The sequence below is a fragment of the Apodemus sylvaticus genome, chromosome 6 (genome assembly GCF_947179515.1).
Source record: "Apodemus sylvaticus chromosome 6, mApoSyl1.1, whole genome shotgun sequence".
Lineage (NCBI taxonomy): Eukaryota > Metazoa > Chordata > Mammalia > Rodentia > Muridae > Apodemus > Apodemus sylvaticus.
Window position 1 is genome coordinate 32953491 of NC_067477.1, and position 26347 is coordinate 32979837.

At 37.7% G+C, this 26347-nt stretch overlaps 1 protein-coding gene across 11 annotated transcripts in view; it reads right to left on the minus strand.

Annotated features, from left to right (window-relative positions):
- Positions 1-26347, minus strand: part of Nrxn3 (neurexin 3) — a 1578315-nt gene that overhangs the window by 147330 nt on the left and 1404638 nt on the right. For all 11 annotated transcript variants that reach the window (XM_052185306.1, XM_052185305.1, XM_052185308.1 and 8 more), the window contains one exon: positions 15742-15913. In XM_052185306.1, the coding sequence (XP_052041266.1) occupies positions 15742-15913 (172 nt within the window). The remainder of the gene's footprint in view (positions 1-15741; positions 15914-26347) is intronic.

The following is a 26347-nucleotide window of genomic DNA, read 5'->3' on the forward strand; positions in this document are numbered from 1 at the left end:
TTATACTCAATCTACTTCCATAATTTGCAACACACCATGACATCACATATTGATGGGTCTTAAATATGACAGAACACACATCACATTGGCAGTCTCTGGTCCTCAAAAGATAGGTGTCTGTAATGCAACAAATTATTAAATAATAAAATTTAAAGGGTTCTATGACCTCTAAGTTTCTTACATATTTGAACTGTGTGAATTTCAGACACATCAGTAAAATATAAATACCCTGTCCTCTCTTAGTCATTTGCAATATTAAATATATGGTATTAAATCTTGGCAATCTAAGAAACACATCTAATGTTATTTCAAACCAAATCTCATTTTTGTATATCATTAGAAACTCAACACTTCCTAAAAAGTTATACGAATAAAAAATCATAGTTTAAAGAAATCATTCAGAATAATTTCAACTGACATTCCTAATCAAACAGACTTTGAAAAAATTAAAGCCTAAGAAATCAGACAGATCTATTCTCCCGGAAGAAAAAAAAAGACAAATTATATCATCTATAACATTTCAAATTAGACTGATAAAATTAGCCTATACTGTACAGAAATTTCTGAACCAACTAGGGAAATGTATCAGGTGACCTAGTATTTTTACCACCCTAATTACTAGGTTCCTTTGAATTTCACTCTTTCAGAAACCTGCTTTTATCTTTGCAGTAATGATCCAAGACATTAAAATCAGGCTTTTGAGTGACTCAATTTGCCTTCTCAGGTTCACACAGTATCTATTGATGTTCCATGCTGTCTTGTCAGAGAGCACTTACAACATTAGTGAGGTTAGGGTGTAATTAGGGAAAGAAGTGACAGGTGAAGGGAAACCATGCAGCTCTCTTGGTTTCAGGATTTGATTTCTGATTTTTGAGGCATGATGGATTATTTCAATTCTACTAGAATCCTTACAAGGATTTAGACTTCTGAACAAGGTTTGAACTATCCCATCAAACCCAAGGATGCTGTCTAAAGACTGATGAATGCAACTCAGAGAGGAGAAACAAGGCAGTAAGAAATGAACACACAGCATTCACAGCATCCTGTCCTTGGAAATATTTGGCTTCAGTGCTGATCAGAAACAGCTGCAGTTACTCTCTTACTTCAGGGAAGATTAGGGAGGAAGATGTGCTGGAACAAGTGGTTGGCACAGCTTGTATTCTGTTACTGAGAATGAAAGCGAGACTAGAGTTTCCGAGGATGGTGTGGGATCAGAATGGGCCAGGGCTCACAGTACACATGTTGCTGAAGCACCTGGCTCTGTTCAGTTGACTTATTTCAAGAACAACTCTATTAAGTGTATTTCAAAATTCCCTTTATGGACCTGCTCGAGCTCAAAATTCTCAGAGGTCAGAAAGAGTCACAAAATGAAGCAAATCTGTTAGATTTCATTGTTCTTCTTCCTCTAGGGAAGCCTATGACTCCTTGAAAAACCATATATCCATTCCCAGGAGTGTCTTTATACTCATCTATACCATCTGTCCTGTGCCAGGTACTATAACCACCGGGAAATTTCAGGAAAAATCATTTTGAACATCTAAACCCCTTATTTTGAACATCTAAAAGGCATTAAAGTTCTATTTCAGTTTGAATTTCACTTATGGAAATTGTCAACAATTTTATAAAAGTAATGAGAATTAAATAGATAGTTTTAAACATTGGCTCTCTAAGATTCTAATTGGTCTTTTATTTTATATTAATGCTTATGTTAGATGTATATATGTTTTCTAACTCTCCTAGATGCCTGAGCCATCTTTTTCTCCATTTTCCCTTAGAGTCCAGGTGAGCTGGACAAATCCATTCTTTTAGAACAAGAGAAAAATCATTTATGGTTATAAAAATTATTTTAATAGAATAAATTTTGTTTAAAATTTTAAGTAATCGATAACAAAGTATCTGCCATTTTCCTATTGCTTCCAAATACACTTACTTATTTAAGTCTAATAAAGGAAACTCTATACCAGGATTATTATATTGTTATTTATAAGTAGGCAGAGAGCTCAGAAGCAATTTAGCACTTATGGGGAATTTACTCTATTTGGTTAATAAAAGAAAACTTGAAAGGAAATTATCTCCATGTTGTTTGAGTTATAAGAAGCAAACTCTGTTGGTATGCTTTCTATTTTGACATTTGAAACTTTAAATTTTGGTGAATTTATTGAAGTCAACACTGGGGTTACTGAAATGGAAAGAAACTCCATTTTGTAAGTATATAACTCAGTGTATGTGTTTAAATTTTTAACATAATGTTCATTTTATATAAGATGTTCAACATAGTCTGAAACCTTGATAAACATACAACTAATGAGGTAACTACACAGTCATGTGAAATAATGCAGCCTCTGTCTCAAACAATGGCATATATATATTGTTATTTATATTGTTATATATATATATTATTTTGGGTAAATTGTGAATGTACACAATGCTATAATGAGGGTTTTTTTGTTGTACCACAGACTTCTATGTTTACTTATTCTTCATAGCTACTTTACTGTATAGCAAGGAAAATACTGCATGATCTCATTGTATGCAGAATCTACAAAGGACAAGAAAATCCATTGAAACAGGAAATAGATGGTATTTACAAGAAACAAGGGGAAGCAGGAAAATAAAGATCAAACTGAATTTTTTAATAGTTTATTTTAAACACTTCAATAAAATTCTTAGCCTGGTTGTTGTTGTCGCTGTTGTGTGCCTTTGATAATAGAAAAACTAGATTCTAAAATGTCACAAATATCATGGCAGGGTATAAGCTAAACCTTATGTGAAGACAGTCTGTCCACAGGACTCATACCAAAGTCATCCACATTGGCACACACCAACTGATGACAAAACAATGAAGGCAGAAAGGAGTTGGCCACAGAAAAGACAGATGTTCCTTTTGGCTGCCACTTTCATGGAGAAGGATTGGTGAGAGCTGTCTGGGTCACTGAGTGAGAAAGGCCATGGCTTCTACAAACATGTTGGCAATTTCTTGTGGGAGAGGAAGGAAAGTCTGATGGGAATCGTTACAGCTTGCAGTCACACAGTGGCAGTAGCAGAACTAGAGAAATAATGATTTGCATGGTCATCATCAGAACTCGCTCCAAGCAAGGTACAACATAACACACTTGAGCTCAGAACTGAATCTATGTCTTTCTTGTAAAGGAAGGGAAAGAGTATATGGTTTTTGTTTGTTCGTTTCCTTTGCTGCTGTTGTGCCTATTTATTGCCTCTGATGTCTTCAAATACATATAACTAGATTCCCTGTCCAATTATGGTGTCTCTCCATTCCTTTATCCTGGAATAACCCCACTAGCATCTCTATGTTTCTCTGTGTAGCAGCACTATTGAACTATGTACAGTACATGGTCCCTGAAGATTTAACTCATCCACTAGAGATTGCCTTGGTCCCTTAATTTTAGGGAAATAAACAAGCATAACCATAGCCTTCAAAACATACATGATTTCTTTCAGAGGTTCCTCAACTTAACATGGCCCATTACAGCTTGTTTATGTATAATCACACCATGTTTCATTAGAAACCTGCCATGCACATTCCTAAATATATTATCTATGGTTGCTTTTGTAATACAAGTACAGCTTTGAATGATGGCAGGAAAGACCCTGTGAAACATATTTTGTAGCTGCACATATATAGTATTTATAAATTGGATGCATAAATTCAATACTTCGGTTAAGTGTAGACTTTTAAAATCTATAAAATTACTATGTGGCTTATTAGTGAAAAAAGTTTTCAGATCACTGATCAAAATAAAACTATCCAGGTGCCCCTGAGTATATTTAAACCAAGGTTTGATACATCATCTACTAGTTCAGTAATACTGCTCGTGCTTCTTAATATCTCTCAGACTTAGTTTCTTTCTCTACAATGCTAATAATCAAACCCTTTTCTAGATGTTCTAAGGGGTATTTCAGGATCAATACTGGGTCTGTGTTAACTTCCCTCACTATTGTTTCTCTGAAGCCCTTTACTCAATGATAGAATATGATACTAGACCCATTACTCTTTCCAGAACATTCTGTTTTCACATATTTATGGACATTTGCAATAAAGATCTCATCATTGAAATATAAGAAAGAAAACCACATCTCCCCAGTGTGATTAAAATGAATAAAAATATATTTTAATTCAATATGAAGGGGTGGCAGTTGTACAATGGGCAAAGTATTCTTCTAGCAAATCTAAATAATAGGATTACTGAGTATTTTGCATACAATGGGATGTGAGACACAATGGTAAACTTGTATGTGAATTTTATATTTGTCAAGTGGGAAGCTGAGCTCTGTACACATTTCCATCTGGAGTGCTTCACTAGTCAAACTGGGGTTTGTGCCGGATTGCTGTTTTCTGTTTGCTGTTTTTGAGTGTGAGTAAACACATTTGACTCTTCCACTTATCCTGACTTTGACCTCCTTACTGTTTCGATGTGACTGAGCATGACAGTACTATTCTAATTGTTTCCAAGGACTAAACTCACCCATTGACAGGTGGAGCAACAAAAAGAGTTGGGATCTGGGTAAAAACAAGTCTGTGGAATCCAAACATTGGCATTTAGAAAAAGTATCTGTAGCAAATGAGTACAAGCCTTCTGAGTCCCAGTTTGCCTCACTGTAAAAAGAATGACATTAATATTTCTTTGCTCGAAAGAGTGAAAAAGTTTCAAGTGAAGACAAACACAGTACTATGTTTATTTATCAAAAATGATGATATGGTGATGAAATCAGAATTCCAAACTCATTAGATTGTGTACATTCATATATATATATATATATATATATATATATATATGAATATATAGATATATGTGTGTATGTGTGTGTGCATATGTGTGTGTGTCTATGTGCTGTGTGTATGAGAATGGGTTCTTTAATTCTACCTCAATAAAGATGTATACCCAATGGCACAACTTACCCTCTATGCATGCTAAACTCTATCTGGTACCCAGGTATGTATACTTTAGGCATATCAGTGTGACTTTCATCCTAGGACTCAGTCAAATATAAAATAGCATTTTCCTTTACTGTGTGGAATTGTGGGTAGGGTAGTATGTTTTCCTTCAAGACACACAGTCTTGAGTTTTGGGTCTTTACGTACTAGTTTATGACCTGGGAGAGTTGGTAGATCTTAAAAAGACTCTGTATGCCTACTTGTAAAATGATGATTAAAAAATAGCTCCTATCCTTTTGGATTTATTGTGTAGACTGATTCAATAACTCAGTTCAATACGTGAGCCTTTATTGCTCAGTAGAAGGATTATCACTACGTCTTCATGTGCATTCCATGTTCATCCATTATCTAAAAGATCATCGAGTAAGGGAGATATTTTTAATTTTTCATTGTGTACTCAGTGTCTAGCACAGATTCACACATTACATGTTATTGATAATATTTTCATATGGAGAGAATACATAACTATTCTACTGATGATTATTTGTTGTATTGATTAAATCAATATCTAGATTAAAAAACTGGCATAGAGTTCTAATATTTAAAACAGTGGCATATAATTTTATAATTCATTATTAACTCATTTATAGCATTTGATGTAATTCTTTTGTGTTTGATTTCTGTAGAATTGCCATTGTCTTCTTATATGTCTAATCCTGATATCTTCTTATGCAGCACTGTGTATGTCCAATTGGCATTTGAGAATAGGAGAACAATCTGTCCAGGTTGACACAAAGCATTAGGGACTGACAGAAGGCTGTGTAAGAAAGAAATGCATCACACACATTATACTGTAAATATTACTGGGATAAATATTACTAAGATTTGAAAATTAAAAATGCCTTCCTGTCCTTGCTTCACTCCATACTTCCTTCTGACACCCCTCCCCCAAACACAAACAATCTTTAGTCTGCTGGAGTATTGATTGGGATTCTAGAAGACTTTATCTCTTTTCAATGACCTGCAATATGATCATTATTGACACAGTGATTCAAAGCATAGGCTCCCATTAAGCTCTCTTCTTCATAGAATTGTAAAGGATATATGCACACACGTGTGTGTAAGTATATACATTTGTATATCCTTTATTCTTTATAAAAGCAGTTTAATATACTTTTTAGACTTTAAATAAGTCCCTAATGCTTTGTGTCAACCTTGACAGATTGTTGTCCTATTCTCAAATGCCAATTGGACATACACAGTGCTGCATAAGACTAGAGAGACCCCGAAGTGGCGGAGAAGCATCTTAAAAAATGCTCAACTTCATTAGTCATTAGGGAAATGCAAATCAAAACAACCCTGAGATTTCACCTTACATCAGTCAGAATGGCTAAGATTAAAAATTCAGGAGACAGCAGATGTTGGCGAGAGGATGTGGAGAAAGAGGAACACTCCTCCACTGCTGGTGGGGTTGCAAATTGGTACAACCACTCTGGAAATCAGTCTGGCGGTTCCTCCAAAAACTGGGCACCTCACTTCCAGAAGATCCTTCTATACCACTCCTGGGCATATACCCAGAAGATTCCCCAGGATGTAATAAGGATACATGTTCTACTATGCTCATAGCAGCCCTATTTATAATTGCCAGAAGCTGGAAAGAACCCAGATATCCCTCAACAGAAGAGTGGATGCAAACAATTGTGGTATATATACACATTGTTTCTAATTCAGCCATTAGAAACAATGAATTCATGAAATTCTTAGGCAAATGGATGGAGTTGGAGAACATCATACTAAGTGAGGTAACCCAGACTCAAAAGATGAATCATGGTATGCACTCACTAATAAGTGGGTGTTAACCTAGAAAACTGGAATGCCCAAAACATAATCCACACATCAAATGAGGTACGAGAACGGAGGAGTGGCCCCTTGTTCTGGAAAGACTCAGGGAAGCAGTATAGGGCAAAACCAGAACATGGAAGTGGGACGGGTTGGGTGGGAAAACAGGGGTAGGGAAGGGGGCTGATGGGACTTTCGGGGAGTGGGGGTCCAGAAATGGGGAAATCATTTGAACCGTTAATAAAAAATATATCAATAAAGTAAAAAAAAGAAGTGAATACATTTAAAATTTTTATTTATGTATAAGTCTAAGCTCTCATGCTAGTGTGGGAAACCATGGAATGTGGCCAAATCTAAGGTAAAGAACAAATAAGGACAGACATATCATATCAAATTGTTGGGGCAGTAGTCCCAGATAATCATGATTAAAGATTAATACTAAATCATATATTCTAGAACTTTTATTGACTACTAAATTGTAGCTTCTATGAAACTATGAAATAATAGCATCCTCCTACAACAATCACTAAACTGAGATTTAGAGCTACACTGTATTAGATGATTGCTCTAATTGAGAAGAACATCATAAGGATTACGATGTTTGTATTCATAGGAATGCTTCACAAGGAGCAAGATGCTATTATATTTCTATGTTACACGATTTCCAATGAGCATTATTGTCTCATGAATGTGATCTTCTTACATTTCCAATTCTTGAAGCACTATTCCAAAGATGTGACTTAAAATATATGTATAATGTGTAGAATTGAAGAAATTTTGAAATTACCAAGATGGTCCAATTAGTTCTGTGAGCAAAGGCATTTGCTGCCAAACTTGATAATATAAATTCAAACTCTGGGACCACATACAGGAGAAGGGGAAAACTAACAATTTTAAGTTGTCATCTGTCCTTTATGTGTGCACCAGCACATGTACACCCACCCACCCACCCACACACACGCGCGCACACACACACACACACACACACACACACACACACACACACACACACGCATGCATGCATGCATGCATGCATACACACAATTACAATAAAGTTTTTAAAAATAAATAATTTTAATCATATTTCTCATCTAATACTATTCAGAATTAATTCTTAAATTTGCATTATTTGCATCATCAAGCTATTAGACTTAGTCTGAATATTTGACTTAGAACTTAAAAAATATAGGATGCCTTTTCAATTTAGAAAATTCTACCTTCTCCCATAAATTCCATTACTTCCTACAAAGAATGAATAACATAAGCCAGATAGAGCTGTGTATCCTATGAAGCTCAACAAGAGTATGCAGCAAAATGATTCTTTGTGCTAACCAGCCTATAGAGTAAAAGCACAACCTGTTCACAAGTGAATTGTATATAAATAATGTCTATAGTTACTGTAATTTCTAGCATATTATCTGTTATAAATCTTCATTATTATAACAAGCTCCATTGTGTGTGTTATTTAAGTCCTTTATAAATAATCTTGGGTTATGTACTAGCTTAATGTCTTGGGGCAAATTCCCATATGCCAAATGTTAATATATTCCTTCTCCCTTGATCCCAAGTGATTTAGCATCTGTATGATATCCTTATTTATACATAAATTATATATAAAATAGTTATTATGAATATATTATATATATTCTTTCTATCTTGTGGGTGAGTGTACTTTATTTTAACATTAGCAGATGTCTACAGTTTCCCCTGAAATGCTTAGCATTTACTAAGGGACATTTAAAGGGAGAGAAAGGCTCTCGGCATGATAGCAATAATTGCATCTAACTTGCAAGATGCATAGCTATTTATCTTGTGACTAGAAATTCACTAAGGAGAACTTGCATTTTTCCCAATTCTCTGCCTTCTGAGTACACTTCAGTGCATAAAATATTTTCAAACAAACAAACAAACAAACAAACTTACACCTAGCTGTGTCCAAAAGTGAGAAATTACATTTATTTAATACCTGCACGTACAAGTCTCTCTCATGAGTGCATAGAGGAGTTAAGAAACATTGGAGAAGACCAATAATCTCAATCAGCAATCTTGATTTTACAGATAACATGATCTTTGTTTCTTTGTTTGTGGGGGTTGATTACTTGTTTTAGGAGGAAATTTTTGTTTTGATTCCTGTTTTTTGTTTGTTTTTGTTTTTTGTTTGTTGTTGTTTGGTCAGGTCTGTTGATGGATTTGCCCCATGATCATGTTGTTAGAGTATACAGCTAGAGAAAGGGTCCACTGTCACTTCTATTTAAGAAACACATCTCCAGCAGCAGTCCTTTTGAAATTTTCTACAATCAGTGTCAACCTGGGCCATCATTTGTTTTTAATGGGGGAAAGTACACACATGAGGCACCGAGAAATTTCTCAACAGTCAAAACTTACTCGAGGTAGTAAGAGAGGAGTGCTAAGTTCATAGTCATATTTTAAAAAGCTTGCCCTTACTCGCCACCCTCTCTCGACTCTCCTGCAACTCGCTAAGTCAGAGAGAGCTATTGGCCCTGGTTGCAAACTACTACGTGGTCTGAGAAGGTACATTGGGGCACCTGCTTATTATTCTATACTGACATGGAGAATTTAATGGTAGAACATAGGCAAAAGGAAATAATGCATGTTATATTCTGGTCCTGTACTTTTTGGTACAGCTAATAAGGTGTACCAAATGAATGTGTTCGAAGATTCTTTGCTACATTTAAGAACTGCTATATTTGGAGCTAATAAGGTGTATGAGAATTTTCTACATTTGGAGCTAATAAAGTGTAAGATTTGGATGAAAAAATACATTTAATAATAGTAAATAATAATACATTATATAATAATAATATATTTAAAGTATACTGGGTGTAAAAATTTCACAACAAAATACTGTAGAGCCTCAATAATACTAAGCTAACTGTAAACACTGAGTGGTTGTTTCATGTGATATGTGGCTGGCATATTGGGCAATGCCAATGATAAATCTGCAAGAGGAAGAAAACTATTTTTAGCTTTCTAAATATCGATGATTATCAAACATATGTCCATGAAAAATTGCCAGTGCCTAGCCTCGGGTGCCCTAAGTCTTGGATATTCAAATAGCACCTGTGAATCTCATTAAAGGTAAATTTCAACTAATCAGGAGTGGTTCCTGAAAGCAAGCTTTTTAATGGATCCAAGGGTCTGCTACTGCTGGTAGTCCAAGGAGCACATTGCACATGAGACTGATCACTGCTAGTCACTGTCACATCCACAGGACGTTAATCTGCAACTAAGTAGAGGGTAGTTAAACATTTAAATATGAGCATAGATGTTTATGCTCTATTTTCTACCAAAGACCAACTACACCAAGTTGAAAACTTTTCACAAAAGAAACCAAATCTTGTGAATCTTTGAAAGTCTATCCTAAATGATTGGGAAGAAGCTTCTACAGAACAGATGTTTAGAAAGTATTAGCTTGATTGATTCATTGATTTTCGTCCTGCTTGAGAACTTTACTTATGAGAGTGTTCTTAAATGTAGCAAAGAATGTTCAAACACATTCACTGAGTGAGCTTTTCTTTTATCTATGTAGTCTTGAATCCAAGTTCAAATATGGCGACTTCCCCTCTCTCTATTACATTTGTACTTTTTACCTTTTATTCCTTTTGTAGGACTTTACAAACTATACCCTCTGCCATGCCCCTGCCCCTGCTCCCTTGAACTGAAAGGAACACAAATGTAGAATGGATTAGTGATCCAAGACACAGGGATTGTTTTAATGCATGCTGCCAATCTGGCAAGGCCTCAAATGTTTGCAAGCAAAGCAAAGGAACAAACTTTTCCCTTCTGGCTAGGAATTAATGAAAACCTAAGGCCTAAGAAATTTTATTATCTTATCAAGTGTTTATTTATAGTACTTATATTTTAACTCTTCAGAATCTTGGTAGCTAGCCTGAGGTTTACATGAGCACAATCTCTTATCTCCCAGTGTAGCATTTAAGCTACACCAGGATAGTGATTAATTGAAACACGTTTTAAAAACCCTGTTATTAATTTAGTGATTCTTAGTCATGGATGATTTCACTCTGAAGTGAAGATGTTTGACACTGTGGAAAGCTAATACTGGCATACAGTGGACAGAAATAGCACATGCTACGCAAATGCCCTATGACGCTCTTAATGGCACATCACTGAACCAACCACAGTGCACAACACTCACTTAGTCCAAAGGGTCAGAAGTACCAAGGGTCAGAAACACTACTACGTGAAACTACTCCAGGCTTGGATTATTGTTTTGGAAAATGTCTTATTTGTGTATTGCTGAAAGAGTGTAGCCATCACAAAAATAACAAGTCAGAAATAGTACAATGGGAAGGATGCTTGAGGTGGTGCAGTACAAGATTCAGGAAGAAATCTTGATTTTAATCTTGTTCAACTGAGGCACTAGGCAAGCTATTTAACCTCTCAGATTTTGCTATGTTTTGGATGAGTGTCCATTCATTAAAGGATTGGTTCCCTGGATGGTATTATTAGAAGGTGTTATGTGCTCATCAGAAGTGTGTTCTTTTGTAAGGGCCTATGACCAGTGTGTCTCTTCTTGGTTTCCTGCCTAATGAGGTGAAATTTCTTCCATTATGTGACCTTTATTAAAAACTCCAAACAAATGAGACTTACTCAGTCTTGGTCAGAATTGTGATCCAGATAAACTTTCCTTGCTAATAAGTTATTAACTTTTGCTTAAGTTAATTGCTTCAGATATTGAACATAACCCCCAGAAACGTGAGCATCAACATGCCTTTTTTTTTGTATTAGTTATTTGCCTTTGGTATTCCAGGATAGCAATAGAATGGTGACTTATAGAATAATGATCGGGATTTCAATCAAGAGTATTTCAACTGAGTTGATATGCTGTATTATGGAAAATCATGGAGGCTTTGCTCTCCTTCACAAACTCTTGGATGGGAAGATAGAAGTTGTATATATTTGGAACTTGCTTATCATTCATCATTTCTGAAAGATCTGGCTTTATCCTGAAAAGCTCTTAGGGTGCCCGTGACTGGATCCTGAAAATCCTGGTGGCATAATGGCCACCCATCCACATTTGAGAGTGGATCTTGAGCAATCACATTCAGATCAGTCTCACAGGGGGCCCAGAGCGATGGCTAAAATTAATTCCCCACGTTCAACTCACCTTTCACCTCCCCTCCCTTGTCCTTACCATTGCATTGTGTAGAGAGAGAGCAATCAGAGGTTGTATAAGGCAGGTACATTTGTCAGTCTCTAGATGATAGCTCTGAGCTCATTCTTTTATTTCCCTCTCCTCTTCCTTAGCCTTTCTATTTCAGGTTCAAAGAAAGAAGTCACTTTTGAGTTCTGGCTCCCAGAATCAAGCAATAGAAGATCCCAATTGCTGCAGAACTATTTCCATTTTGGATACTCAGTGATTCACAAAGAGCCAGGCCTGCAGTCTCCCTGTCCAGCTGTGCTTTCAGTATTTCCCAGGAGGATGCTTCAGTAAAGCCAGGTAAACTCTCATAAATGACTGCGTAAAGATTTGAGAGCTGATCTATTCATCCTGTTATGTAGCTGACCCCTTCAGATGTGGTGGGCAAGAATGACTTCCAAGAGTGTGTCCTTAGAATAAGACAACTCAAGTGACTATTTGGTATAAGGTACTCTATATTAACTACCATCTTCTTAAAATGCACAGTATTCTCAATTGGTCCATGTGAGTCCCTTGCTGTCATGAGGAGAACTTGGAGCCATTTGTGTTAATATCCATGTCCTTTCCTTAACTGTAAATTTTTTGCTTCTCATCTCATAACACCTATATTTGTGTGGTCACTGAAACTGACCTTCATAGTAAGATACTTCTGAATTTTTCTCAGTGTCAACTAATCAATTGCTGTGGTCAATATAACAGAATGTCTTGGAAAAAAGAAGGGGACGTATCTTTTAACTAGATTGGTGGATTGGTTGTTTGGTGCTCACTCACAGAGGTCATAGTGGCACTAAGTTTAAAATAAACAGCATAAACATTTTAATATTGTAGTAATGATTCCTTAAGTTTAGTTAAATGAATTTGTTCAGTGTCATAAGAGAGAAACTAAGTTATTCGAGGTCCAAAGGAAACTTGGGAAGTCTTGGCAGATTTATACTGTAATGTAATACCTGGATCAAGAGTAGAAACTGAGTCTAACTAGGAAAAGCTAACCTGGTCTGGATTTTTTCTTTTAGTTACTATGTTATTGTAAGATAGCAGTGGTGCCTCCATCAAGGTCAATGTTGATCTGAACTTGAGAATAGAAATATCCAGTTTATCCAACTCATAGGCTAGCAAATAGTCAAAATGAATCATGCATAAAATGAGCACATCTGGCCAGGCAGTGGTGGTACATGCCTGTAATCCCAGCACTTGAGAAGTAGTCGTAGGCAGAGTCAGCCTAGTCTACAGAGTGAGTTCCAGGACACCTAGGGCTACACAGAGACACCTTGTCTCGAAAACAAACAAACAAACAAACAAACAAACAAACAACCTGCATGAGGACATCTGGTAATGTGGCTACTACTTATTATGTGCTTACATGATTATATATCCTTTTGTTAAACATTTCACATGTGTTCCTCTCACAGAGACATGAGAATTGTTACATAGGCATCATCAGGACTGGAAACTGGGTGGGTGATGAGCCTATGTGCTCCATGGAAGGTCTACGACTATACTTCCAGTTCTGAAAAGTGGGCACCTGCCTGGAGAGTTAACAAAAATACTGTACAAGAAAAATAAATGAGATTTGAAGAAGGAATCTGATACATTCCCAATGTTACAGTAATCATCAGAGGAGAAAAATCAGAACTGTTGAAAACTCTTATTCTTGTTTCACGGTTCAGTGTTATTGTATCTTGAATTATATGTGGGGAAAGGCACCAAATACTTCAAAACTTAGGGCATTTCAAGGTCTAATACAGATGTTTGTGACATACAACTGACTAAAAAAAAATCCAACAAGTTCTCAACTCATCAGGTAGCTCTAAGGTGCACATTTCTAACTGCCAGGATCCACTCTGCCCAACAATAACATTTATTACAACTAAATGAGAGTTACCAGTGATGATAATAGTCTACAGGATAAGCACTGGCATTAAAGACAGGTTTATTCTGCTCAGAAAGCCTATAGGAGACAACCCATAATTTAGAGTTAAAGACACAAATGAAGAGGTACACAGCAAGGGTCACTGGTGTTCTTAGGTATCTGTGGCTTTAAAATGACCATCCAATGGCTTCTCATTGCTGGGGACTCATTTGTTGATTCTCCATTGGCTCTGGGCAAGTGGTAAACAATCTTTGAAATTCTTAGCAGAAATACAACAAATTCTAGAGCAGCAATTCTCAGTGCCAATGGTAATGTGCATGGAAAAAGGGAGATGGATATTTTTCCCTATGAACAAATAAATGAACAGCTTTTAATGCCTCTGCTATTTTACTTTCTCTCCTTGTCTTTTACCCCACCATTGCATCCCCAGATTTAAGCAACAAAAACTTTAAAATCAAGTCTATTAGTGTCCAAAGTCCAAGGAATTTGGATATTGTTAAAAGTTCACAGTAACCTCAGATTTCTTTCAAATCCTCAAAGCATAGCCTCATGAAGTCATTTTTCTTTGTGAATATATAAAAAATACTAACAGAAGTCCATCATTGGCTGAGCTGACTGTTTGGGGGGAGATTTAGGAATGACAGATACATGAGGAGATTGAGCAATTTTTAATTAGCTAATTAATTAATATTTTTATACCTTCAGTGCCTTGGGAGAATTGTATCCACAAGTCTTAAAGTAGGAATAGGGAGAAACTGGATATCATGGAAGAGCCAATCAGTACACATTATTGATTGACTTTTTAGAAATGTAATACTGATTCAAAGCATAAAATCTTAATCATTGCCTTTAAGCTATTGAGAAAACGTCTTGGGCCACAAGACAAGTTTACTGTGACTATTTCTTTCAGGTATGATAATTGATTATTAACCACAATGACCAGAATCCTGGAAATGGAATTTAGGCTTCTTTATTAGCACGGTCATCATACCACTGAGGAAGTGAGAGAAAATAGGGACCAAAATGAGGGCATTTCGAGCATCAGACAGTGAGTTCCACATGCATCTTGTTCACATTAGTGACAAGTGCAATCTCCTGAGCTATTTTCCATTATCTGTCCATTGGGCTTCACTGCAATTATGGAATAATGGTCTTTTGTTGGGTATTTAAGTTCACTTTTTGGTGCTTTTATGGCCAGGGTTCAGGATTCTTGGTGGGAAACTTGAGAGATGAGAGAGGAAGCTAAGGGACTATTTGAATGAGTCCCTTTAAAGAAGCCAATCTCCCCTCTCCCTGCCCTTGATTTGCCATCTGGCTCTGGGAGTTTGCTGCTGCACATTCCAGGACTGTGAAATCCAAATGCATGATTAGCCCCTCCATCTCTTCTGCCAGCATGCTTCCTAGGAAAATCACTGCTAGGACCAGACTCTAAAGAGCAACACAGGCTTAGTGGGAGTGAGAGAAAAGTACTCGGATAATTCAAATAAATAAGGAAACTCTACCCTTAGTTTTTCTCATTGCTCCCCTGAGTTAATGCTCATGATTTCACATTTAATAAACTTGCTGCTATATTCTCACTGTCACCTCTTGCCATCTGTCCTTTCAACCACACATAACAACATAGCACCACACAAGCCAGATATCATGTTCAGCACCTTGTGATTATCAACAACAAGGGTGATGGCCTTTCTTTCGACTAGAAACTTTAGTATGTTTATCTTCAGATGAACCGGTCAGGAAGCATTGGTCTAAGGTTTACAAAAAAAAAATAAAATAAAATAATCAGTGCATACTTTATAAGTCTCCAGAAGCTTCCTACACTGCTCTAATCCTAAAGAAATAAGTTCTTTTCTCAGACAAAAGGCATAGATGTATTCGTTGCTTATAATCTGATGATAATCATGATAAATAATTGCAAAGACTGGGGATCCTGGGAGAGCAAAGGGAAGGTGTTACCTGTAGGATAATGCTCATTCACTGGCCAGTTGTCCACTTGAAGGGTGGCATTTCCCCCATTCCTGGTGAAGCGTACCACGTGGTATTTGCCATCATTGACAGGGGTTCTCTCCTCTTTGATGGAGATGTCAACTGTGCCAATATTGAAGACAACTCCAATTTTCCCTTGTTCCTGTAATAAAGAAACACATAGGGCATGATTGCCATTGACTGACTCCAGGGTTTACTCCCCTTAAAGTTGATCCTCCAACTAGCAATAAACTTGTAGCTGCCCAGAGGGAGCTGTCAGTATGAAGTTAATAATAGTATCCGATATTTCTCCATCGGCTTTCATCCTAAACATAAAAAAACAGTATAAAGCTACCCAAAATGTTCTCATGTGCTGCACAGTGCAAGTTACACCATTCAACGGACTTCGGTCTATATCGATGCTTCTGCAGAAAAACTTCCTGACAGTGAGGTATGGTAGTGAAAAGTTCATTTCTGTGAGATGGATTGGTTTTGTCTCCTGGGAGGAGCTAATACTACACCAGATCCTGAAATATCTCACAATTTGTATTCAGGATCAAAGAAATACATGCACATTTTGGGGGTAAGTTACTGCCAGGGAGAGGGGTAACAAAAGGTTATGAGCCAATGGCAGAGAATGGGCATTATGAACCAAATCCCTGACGATATTTGCAGCAGTTCTAAAGCACACTCATATGGTATATTGAACAAAGGGCAATGAAACTGAGCAGGAGTTTTCAGAGCAGGTGACTTCCAAGATTTGTAGCTCTATTGTTCAGTTAATCTAGAAATGAAATATTCATTCTGTCACTTATGCTATACAATAAAAGGCAACATCAATAGCTCAAAATGACTTTAGGGACAGAGAAATTGTAATGGGCTCTAGAAGAAGAACATGACCGCAATGAACGTGAAGGTGATGGAGACAACAATGGGGGTGGAGATGAGATCATCCACCTCTGGGGAAATGCCCGGAAATGCTGAACAGTACATAACAATGCTCTTAAAACTCGTACTCTTTCCCGTTAATAATTGGTTATGACTAAGAATTAGAATGGCTATTCATGGTGAAATAAAATGAAAGTGGCTTTCCTGGTCAGATACAATTAGCTTTTTTAATCTTCTGGAAAAGCATAACAGCTCTGTAAGGGTTAGGGCAAGAGAGAAGGAGACTCTGTTTTTCTCATCTCTGTAGTTCTCTAGCTTATTGGCAATAGGCTGGTCACTTGATGATAATAAAATTTAGTTGTCACAGGGCATCCCCTGTGATGTCTCTAGTGATGTCACAACACCCACTGCTCTCAGGGCTTTCAATTAGTCCCGAGAGAGTTCACCCACATTTATGCCTGCAAGATGGAGGAGGAGTGTACTTAAGAGTGAGAATGGGGAGCTTAGAGAAATGAGAGAGAGGCCAAAGGAAGCTGGGTTTCCATCTCACTGTAAACAGTCATTCTGACATTGACAAGGCTGAGTCATAGTATTTTTTCATCAGCTTTATTTCATCTATTATTTGTTTGTTTAAGGAGTAGAAGGGGGATGAACAAGGAAAGGGAAAAGGAGTAAGAAAGAATGGTGTAGTTAAAGACCAGAATCTATATCATTTAGGATTTCTTAGGGGATGGACACTGGTTTTCATAATTTTTTGGTACAGTTCATTTAGTTTCCCAGGAAGTATATTTCCCTCAACTTGCTATTTATCTTTTTTGTCCCTTACTATGTAGATGCATCTCAAAGCTGATTGAGAAAGAAACTAGTAGCCAAGAGTCTTCATCTTAGAAGTGAATAATGTAGACTGACCGATACATACTGTTTGCAACACTCAGGAAAGCAGACCCAGAGTGGACATTGTTGCTTCCTTTGTGTTCAAAGAGCATGCTTTGGGATATGAACTGTTGTCTGCATTTTCATTTTCTAAAGCCTATAGAAATGTATCTCAATTCCTCCCTACCTGTTAATTAAGCAGACCCAATTCCAAAACCTCTGTTTATTGGTATCATTATGATCTTGGATTTGTTTTTGATTGGGTTGGTCTGTCTATGTTAAACAACATACCTAGCATGGAGAATTATGTATGGAAAGGGGAATATGATGATAAGGTCTTTGTTGCAATGTTCATGCCCATGATGAATAGCATGATTCATTTCATCCTTTTTATTTGATCCTCGGGGAATTTGGAAACGACATTACTTATGTGCTGTGTATCAGAGAGTTGGCATTCATTATTCATTTTTTAAGGATGTGGAAATGAATGGGTAGGTGGGTGTTCATGCACTCATAGAAAAATAAGCAGGGCTATAAAAGTCTGAATCATTGTATGGTTACAGAATGACAGAACTGGATGAGTTAAGAAACCACAACTGAAGCCATTACTCCTCTGCCCACCCTACAAATATAGGCTGTTTATTGCATTGTGGTTTTTCCATGAGAAACTACTACATAAATCCTGTATGCGTGGAAAAGCCTGCAGTGATTCAGTTCACCTCTGAGTCACTAGTTAATCACAGAGAACAGTATTAGTGTTCTAAAGGGAACAGAGACCTTAGTGCTTCAAAGCTTCCAATGACAGAGGAGGCAAAGGATAGTTCTGGCTCATTGAGTCAGTTGATCAACAAGATATATTCCTGGGAAGATTTTCTGCAAGGTCCATAATAGATCCAGGACAAGAAAAGATTTAATCTCTGCCAGAATAAATATTTGGTCCTGATCTTAGGTGCCACACATTTGCTGCTAGAATCTGGATTTTCAAAAGGTCTTCGTAGTCCTGTTAGCACTGTCAGATCCAATGTAGACCCCGTCCCCACTCAGATGGTTCTCTTTGCTTTCCACAGTGGTAAATGCAGCTGTGCTAGACCTCAGATGTGTTCTCTTTATTTGCAGTCATAAGATTTCATTATCATCACCTCATTGTAATTTGTCATGGAACCACAGTGGCATTATAATCTATGGCTAGCTGCTTAGTTTCAGTTCATTAGTGGCCATGGAAGCCTTGTGGCAAATACCCATATAGTTGCCCGTGCTTGAATCTATAATATGCAGCTTCCATGAAAATAAACTCCTGTGGCCCATGTGTCTACAGGAGGAATGAAGTAGAGGATAAACTCATTAGCTTCTCATCGTTCCTCTCTGACCTTACTTAACTATTCTGAACCCATTTTTTAACAATACATTGTGGGGCAAGAAGCTTCCTTTAACATTCTTCAAAGGACTATTATAATGAAATAATATTATTTATGTGATAAATCCTGCTGTACTTCTTTCTCTCTTTTACTAATGTGTATGTGTGCATATGTGTGCTCGTAGGTAGGTGTGTTCTCAGAATGTGGAAGTTAGAAGACAGCCTCAGCTATTTTCCCTGACACAGAGCCCTTTATTGGCCTGGAGGTTATCAATTAAGCTATAGTTACTGGCTGGTGGGCACCAGAGATCTCATTCCTTGTTGCCTCCCAATCACTATGGTTAAGGAAATAAGCTACCATGCCTGGAGTTTTACATGGGTGCCAGGGATTGCATCCAGGCCGACAAGGCAAGTACTCTACTAACTGAGCCATCCTGTCTGCCCCATATAATAGTGCTTTGTAAATATACAATAATGAGAGGGATGGATGAAATCAGGGGAGACTGCATAGTAAGCCATTTGCCCATAAAACAGATCTGTCATTGTTAGAGAATTCAGTAGGATGACCATGTGTTGCTACTTTGTTTCCAACCCAATTCTCTGGTAAAAGAAAGCTCAACTCAGTTAACAAAACAAGCCACAAGCCTAGATTGGGCAGATCTCCCACTACACTACTCTATTTCCATATATATCATCCCATAGAACTTGAGGTTTCTCCAGGCCCCCAGCTTCTCTCTCTGCTGCCTCTCCATTCATCTCCTGTAGCTCCTCCCCCTCCTGTCTTTTCCTTGTCGCTCCTCCCCTAGACTCTCAGCTCCTCCCACTTCCTCCTGCCCAATCATTGGCTCAAGTCTTTATTTGAAAAGGTAAGCTGAGGAGAAGGTTCACAAGGCAACTCCTCATCTGCAGCCCCTCTGAGGAGTGGAATTAGCATCAAAATACAAGCCCAGAGCTATCCACAACAACCATGAATGTGTTTCCAAACAGCACAGTAAAATAACAGCTCTGGCTCCTAAAAATACATGACCTTTGTTGCTTATCTTAAAAGTGGCTTGTAGTAAGATGGGACAACAAATTGCTCTCTCTAAAGCCTGTGGTAAGTATTACATGTAAAGCAGCTACCACATGGCTATGCATATGTTTGGGCTACAGTATGTCAGTCCTTTCTCTTCTTGTTAGTATAATCGAAAGTAGTGGTGTGAGCTAAGGACTGGCTGGTTTGACAGGCACTGCCATTGGGATCTCTTGTGAAAATAGGTGTAAATTTTGGCAAACAGAACTGTTGTTTTAGGGTTGAGTTCCTGTCACAATTTGGTAGTTGCTTTCTATCCTCTCTCCTTGGTGCCTCTTATAAGCCTCTTAAACATAAGCAAAATGCAGTTCCAGAAACAACACAGCTGTAAATTTGAATAACGCCACACCCATCATCACTGAAATTGCTGCCAAGGCAATCACTTCAATCTGCGTTCTTTCCTTGATATTAAAAACAAAGATGAGTGGTAAATCAGAAGACATTACCTATCATCTTCAAGGGCCTTCAGGAGAAAGCCTGAATGGTACAGGAACATCTGCCTATCCAAGGTCATTAAGTCATTTTTTTTTTTATCAATGATGGCTATTTATCAGCACACTCCTTTCCTAAAATGAGCCCAGATCCAACTACTTCATCCTCATCCTGCCATATTATGATTAATATGGCTGACATAACCCCAGGGTTGCTGCAAGTTCTTGGGTCAGGCTTTAGGACAGTGACAAGAGAAAAAAATTCAAAAATGAAGAAAGAGCTCCTCAATGGCCTACTGTCCATTTTCTCCGTGGTGCCTCTGGGGAAGGCACAACAGAATGCACCATTCCCTACTCAGAAAACTGTAGCTGACAGAAACAAAGCAGAGATTCTCAAATGTATGAGAGGGAGATGTGCACTGAAACATCTCTCCGTGGTGTCACTGTTAGACTTTTCACAGAACTGTTTCTTCAGCGTTGCACAATAACACAGTGAAAACAATGTGGAGATGGGCTTTGATGCCTGTGCACAACAAGGCCTTGGTAAGACTCTAGTCCACTTTCTCTACACAAAGTAGTTCATAGTTCTGTTCTCCACACTTTTCTAGTTCCCCTAATTAGAGGCTCAAGTGAGGGCCACATTTTGCATCTCATTGTGATGGATAGACGCAGGAGTTCAGGGTCAAATAATTGTCATTGTTGAGCCACAATAACAATTCTGGTGTGAGACTTGTCAGTGTCCTCTCACGGCTGGGAATCACTGTCCCCAGCAATTTCTTAGTAATAGCTGCTTGGTCACTTTGGGTCATGTAGTGAGGATAACAACAAATTAACTTGCAATGCACATGCCTTTAAGCACAGAGTGTTTAAAGTTATCATTGCTGCATGACTGTCACAACGCTAATATTCAGTATATATTTTGAGTGGGATTGTCTCCCAATTTCTCATAATTTTCTGCTATTGAATATATGTGAAAAGAACAGGGTTTAAGGCCAAAATCTAAGTCTGTCTGATTTGAACTCATGGCTATTTTACTGAGGAACATGTCTCTCCTGTATATTGTGTGTTGAAATCACATTTTAGTCATGGTTCTTCATGACAACAATGTGTTCTGAGCATAATGTACCCAGGAGATACAGTTAATGTAAAAACTTCACACAGTGGACTTGCACTGCCTAATATAGGAAGGATGTCACCAAGATGTCACCAAGTGATACAATGTTATAAGATGTCATTTCTATATGCAATCTCTTGTTGACTAAAATGATACTCTATATTATGTGACTATATATAAAAAGTTATTCTTGCTGTATAATATACACTTCATGTCCACTTCAGTACCAGCCATGTTATCTGTATTTTTTATTCAAAGAACCTAGTAATTAAGGCTCTTTGGATATAAAAATTTTTACCAGAGCTCAGTAAATGATTATTAAATGAATGATGAATTGAAGTGTGTGGCTGTGAATTTTAAAAATGCTTGTTTTTGCCACTAGAGTCTAAACAGAATTTGAATGGTATCATTTAAAATAGATCGTTATGAATATGGTCAGACTTTGCACAGTAAAAGAAAAACATATATTTTCACTTTGTTTATAAATGCAATATGCAAACACATAAAATTATTGGTATAACTTACCTGATTCACTATGTAATTTCAGTTGAGGGAGAATTTTATTAACTTTCTTTGGAATAATATATTCTGTAGTCAGTAAAACACAGTATGAGCATTTTGTATCTGCCTTTCTGGGAAGATTATTAGCTGACTTTTTCAAGAAGAAGACCTCCTTTTGCTATATCCAGAACCACTATTACTTAGGAGTACTGAGGATACAATCTCTGTGGGTGATGTTACATACTACTTGAAGGACTGATGGAACAGAAGAAGCCAACTATCTTCTTCAAGAAATTTCACAGAAAGAAACATCCCTTTGGGAGCCACTCAACTCACAAGGTCCCAGCCATGAGAGTGTGGACTGTCATTGCCATCTGCTGACAATGTCACCCACTCTCTTGAGAAGCTTGAATGAAGGTACAAGAGAATTGTCAGGGAAGAAGAAAATATCTACTCTGGGTTCTAAAACAAGTGGGTAATGTAGATTCATAAAAATGGAGATCAGTTGAGGCTTCACATTGTTTTACACATATAACATTGGGTATATCAACTCTCTGATTTTCAAGTTATCTTTATAAAAGTGAAGAGTATATGAAATAGACATAGTAACATCTTAATTAAATGATGCATATTGATTGAAATAGATAAAATCAGAGGACTTCTGAAAAGGGTAGGCACCACAAAGACTGATCTTAATGTTAATGATGATAATGTTGATGATGTTAATGGTGGAGCATCAGAAGTGATGAGTAATGATGTCTTTGAGGATACCTATGTGAGAAATGTTCTTACTGGTAACATGTGAGCCTGGTAACCTATGAGCATCGATTGTGTTTGCTGCTTTATTTGGAATGACCATATCTCATTCAGAATTGACTCTAGAATCTTTACCAACTGTCCTTATAAAATTTATGTTAGATGGTGTAAAAACTAATTCTGTTTTCCTAAATCTGTGTAGGTTGCACTGACCTCTGTAGCTGTTCCACAAAGTTACAACGACCTCTCTTCCTGACTACAGATGTGCTTTTAGCTAGTGTTCTGCTGATGCCTGCTTCCACGAGGTCAATCAATTAAAGAGGATTAAATGTACAATCTGAAATGCTAACAGAGTTCCAAGGGAGATAAGACTGATAAGTAGCTCAAGACTGCTCCATCTTTAATGCTAAGCAAAATTTTAAAAGAGAGACAGAGACAGCGACAGAGAGAGGGGGAGGGGAGAGTGGGGGAGGGAGAGAGGGAGGAGAGGGAGAGGGAAAGATGGAGAGGGAGAGGGAGAGATGGAGAGAGAGAGGGAGAGGGAGAGAGAGAGGGAGAGGGAGAGCAAAATACAGCAGGAACTCTGACCTGAAAAGAGACAAGAAATGGGAGAGCAACTGGTCCAAATAAACATGAAAGAAGACACAACCACAATTCTAACAATCCCTGCTGACAAATGGCAACCCGAGTCACTGTGTCCTCCAAGTCTCTGAATCTCTGCTTCTCAGCCACTGGCTCATTTGTTAGTAAAGTTTAAACCCAAGATGACAGTAGATGTTCATTTCTGTAGGAAGTCCAAGGTTTTGCCAAGAGCTGGTGTAGTCTCCTGGCAGGAATCAGGTGACAGATGGGAATGCATGGCTCATAGAAACCCAACACAGACTACCATCTCCTGAAAATATCTTGCCTAATACCCTACCCCAAATCTCGGATACATCATTAAGGATCACCTGTAACCTCAGTAGAAACCTCAAACTCTCTGCTCACCATGGGACAGAACTGTAGGTGGCAAAATTAGGAAACACATTTGAAATCACCAAGAATACTCCTAGAGAACCTTGTATCATATTTACATACCAATCGGCATCCCCTAACAAAACAGAATTTTAAAGGTTGGTCTGATGGCAGATCTTCTGAATCAGAAAATTTGAGCTGGGGCTTGGTGATTTCTGAGCAAGGCAGGATGGTGACCCAGATGCTCATGTAATTCTGGGGACTGCCTTCCTTACATTTGTGTCTTGATTATTCTTGGCTTCTAGTTAACTTGAGGACGGTTTTGTTCCCAACAACGTGTGGAAAAAGCAGCATATATGTTTTCCTGTCATAACTGGAGCTGTGAGTTACTTGCATCTAGTAAATTAAGGCCAAAAATGTTGCTGCATGTTTAAAAATATACCATGAAGGATTATCTGGCTCATAATGTCAGTGCTAGTACTATTTAAAAACTAAAATAGGAAAACACACCCACAAAAATCTCTATTGTATTTATACATGACTTCAATTACTATACACACACACAAACACACACACACACACACACACACACACATGCAAACATACTCACACATACATGAATGCTTGACCAGAGTACAAGGTAAGAAATAAACTTGTTAATAATATCTGTCTGTTCCCCTGGTCTACATGCTGGTCAAATGTCTGCAAGATAGACGTGAACTTTGAAATGCAATTTCACATAACCAGGAGCTGGGAGGAATATTTTATACCTGGTCTAATTCTTCTTCACATCTGTGCTAATTCTTCTACATGATTTTTTTAAGCCTCTTGCCTACTAACTCACTGTTGTCTGAAGTTGGCTATCTAAAATTATTCTCATTATATTTTCCCTGGCACAATAATATCATCTCAAGTCCTTGCCAACCATTGATGACTCACTTCAAACTGGGTAGTTTTAGACTTATTTTCCCCACAAAGATGCATGACCAGCTCTGAGTAAGGTGCATGGGAGAAATTCTCCCCTAAAAGCACATATTCTGGGCCAATTGAGGATGAGCAAAAGGTTCCTCCTGTAAGGAGGTCAGCAAATACTTACTCATCATCTTGACTCACCCTATAGTTGAAAAAAACTTTAGTGACTCTCCAAAGGCTTTTACTATATACCTCACTTATAAATGATATCTGTGCTAAAGGTATGGGCTCAGGACGAATGGACCTTTATAAATACAAACACCAGTCACACATGCTTTTTAAAATAAGGAATACCTTCTTAGACACTCTCATTGATAAATCCCTATAGAAACTATACCATTTTCTAGATGAGGAAAAAATAATCCTGATATATATACATTTAAAAATTGAGACTCAGTTTGAAAAGCCACCAGAAAAATAGTGTGGATTGTGGCAGGTATTTTTTTTCAATAATTTGTGTGAGGGATAAATATACAAAATTAGAGGAGACTCATGGACCTGGATGAAGTGGACTCGGCTGTTAATCTAACTACCTTTTGGTTCTGTTTTTAATTAATTTATTTATTTACTTTACATCCCCATTGAAACTCCCCTTCCATTTGTTCCTCCAGGTCCCTTCTTCTTCCCTCCTCTCACTCTATTTCTCCTTCCTTTTCTCCTCAGAAAGGGGGAGTCCTCCTGTAGATATCCAAGGGCCTTGATATATCAAGTCTCAGGAGGACTAGGTGAATCTTCTTTTTAAAACTAGGCAAGGCAGCACAGTTAGGGGGAAGGGGGCAAAGGCAGGCAACAGAGTAAAAGATAGCTTCTGAGGATGCTTGAATACCACTGAGAAGGGGAAATAAAATAGACATGGGTGGTGGCGGATGGAAGGAACTGGGTGGGAGAAAGGGTGCGGAAGGTAAGAGAAATTGAAATAAAGATTTATTGTGACATAGCTATAGTCATCAACGCCCCCTTTTACTGTATTATCCAGGTTGCCTTTGTACCACAGAAGAAAAGTTGAGTAGCTCCTACAGAGTCCTGTGACCTATAGGCCCATTTGACTCTGTTCACTCTCTGATCCTCTACCAACCATAGCTTCTAGATCATTGTTTTCATTGTTATTTTGACCACCAGATTACATTTAAGTGTTCCAAAGAACACAAATGTGCATGCAAAGGTTAAATGGAGATGGACCATACATATTCATTAATGCATTCCAAATCCTTCTAGACTGACCCGGTTTGTTCTCCATTGACCCAATTCATCCTCCTTTCTCTTTTACTTTTGACAGGGACAGCTGTAGAAAATGCTGGAAATGTGATATTCAGAAATAAGTCACTGGCTAGAGCAAGAAAGCTTGTGCACAGTCCTCCCACGCCTCATTCCCAGAGTTCCATTTCCCCAGAAAAATAAACCCAGGTACTTCTTAGGATACCCCAACTGCTTTAGAGTTATCAGAGCACTCAGACATGGGATTCCATCTAACACAGAGAGCTTAACTTGAACCATAAGGGACTGTCTCCCAAAGAATCCTAGGCTTCCTCTTATCACCTGATCCCTATCCATATGTTGTAAAGTCATTTTATAGAACTTAGCATGTGTTGGGGAGTTTCTGTCTCATTGGGATCAGGCATGTTGATAACTAGTATACCACAAATCTCCCTCGGAACTATAATCTGGCAGATAGACTACAGTGC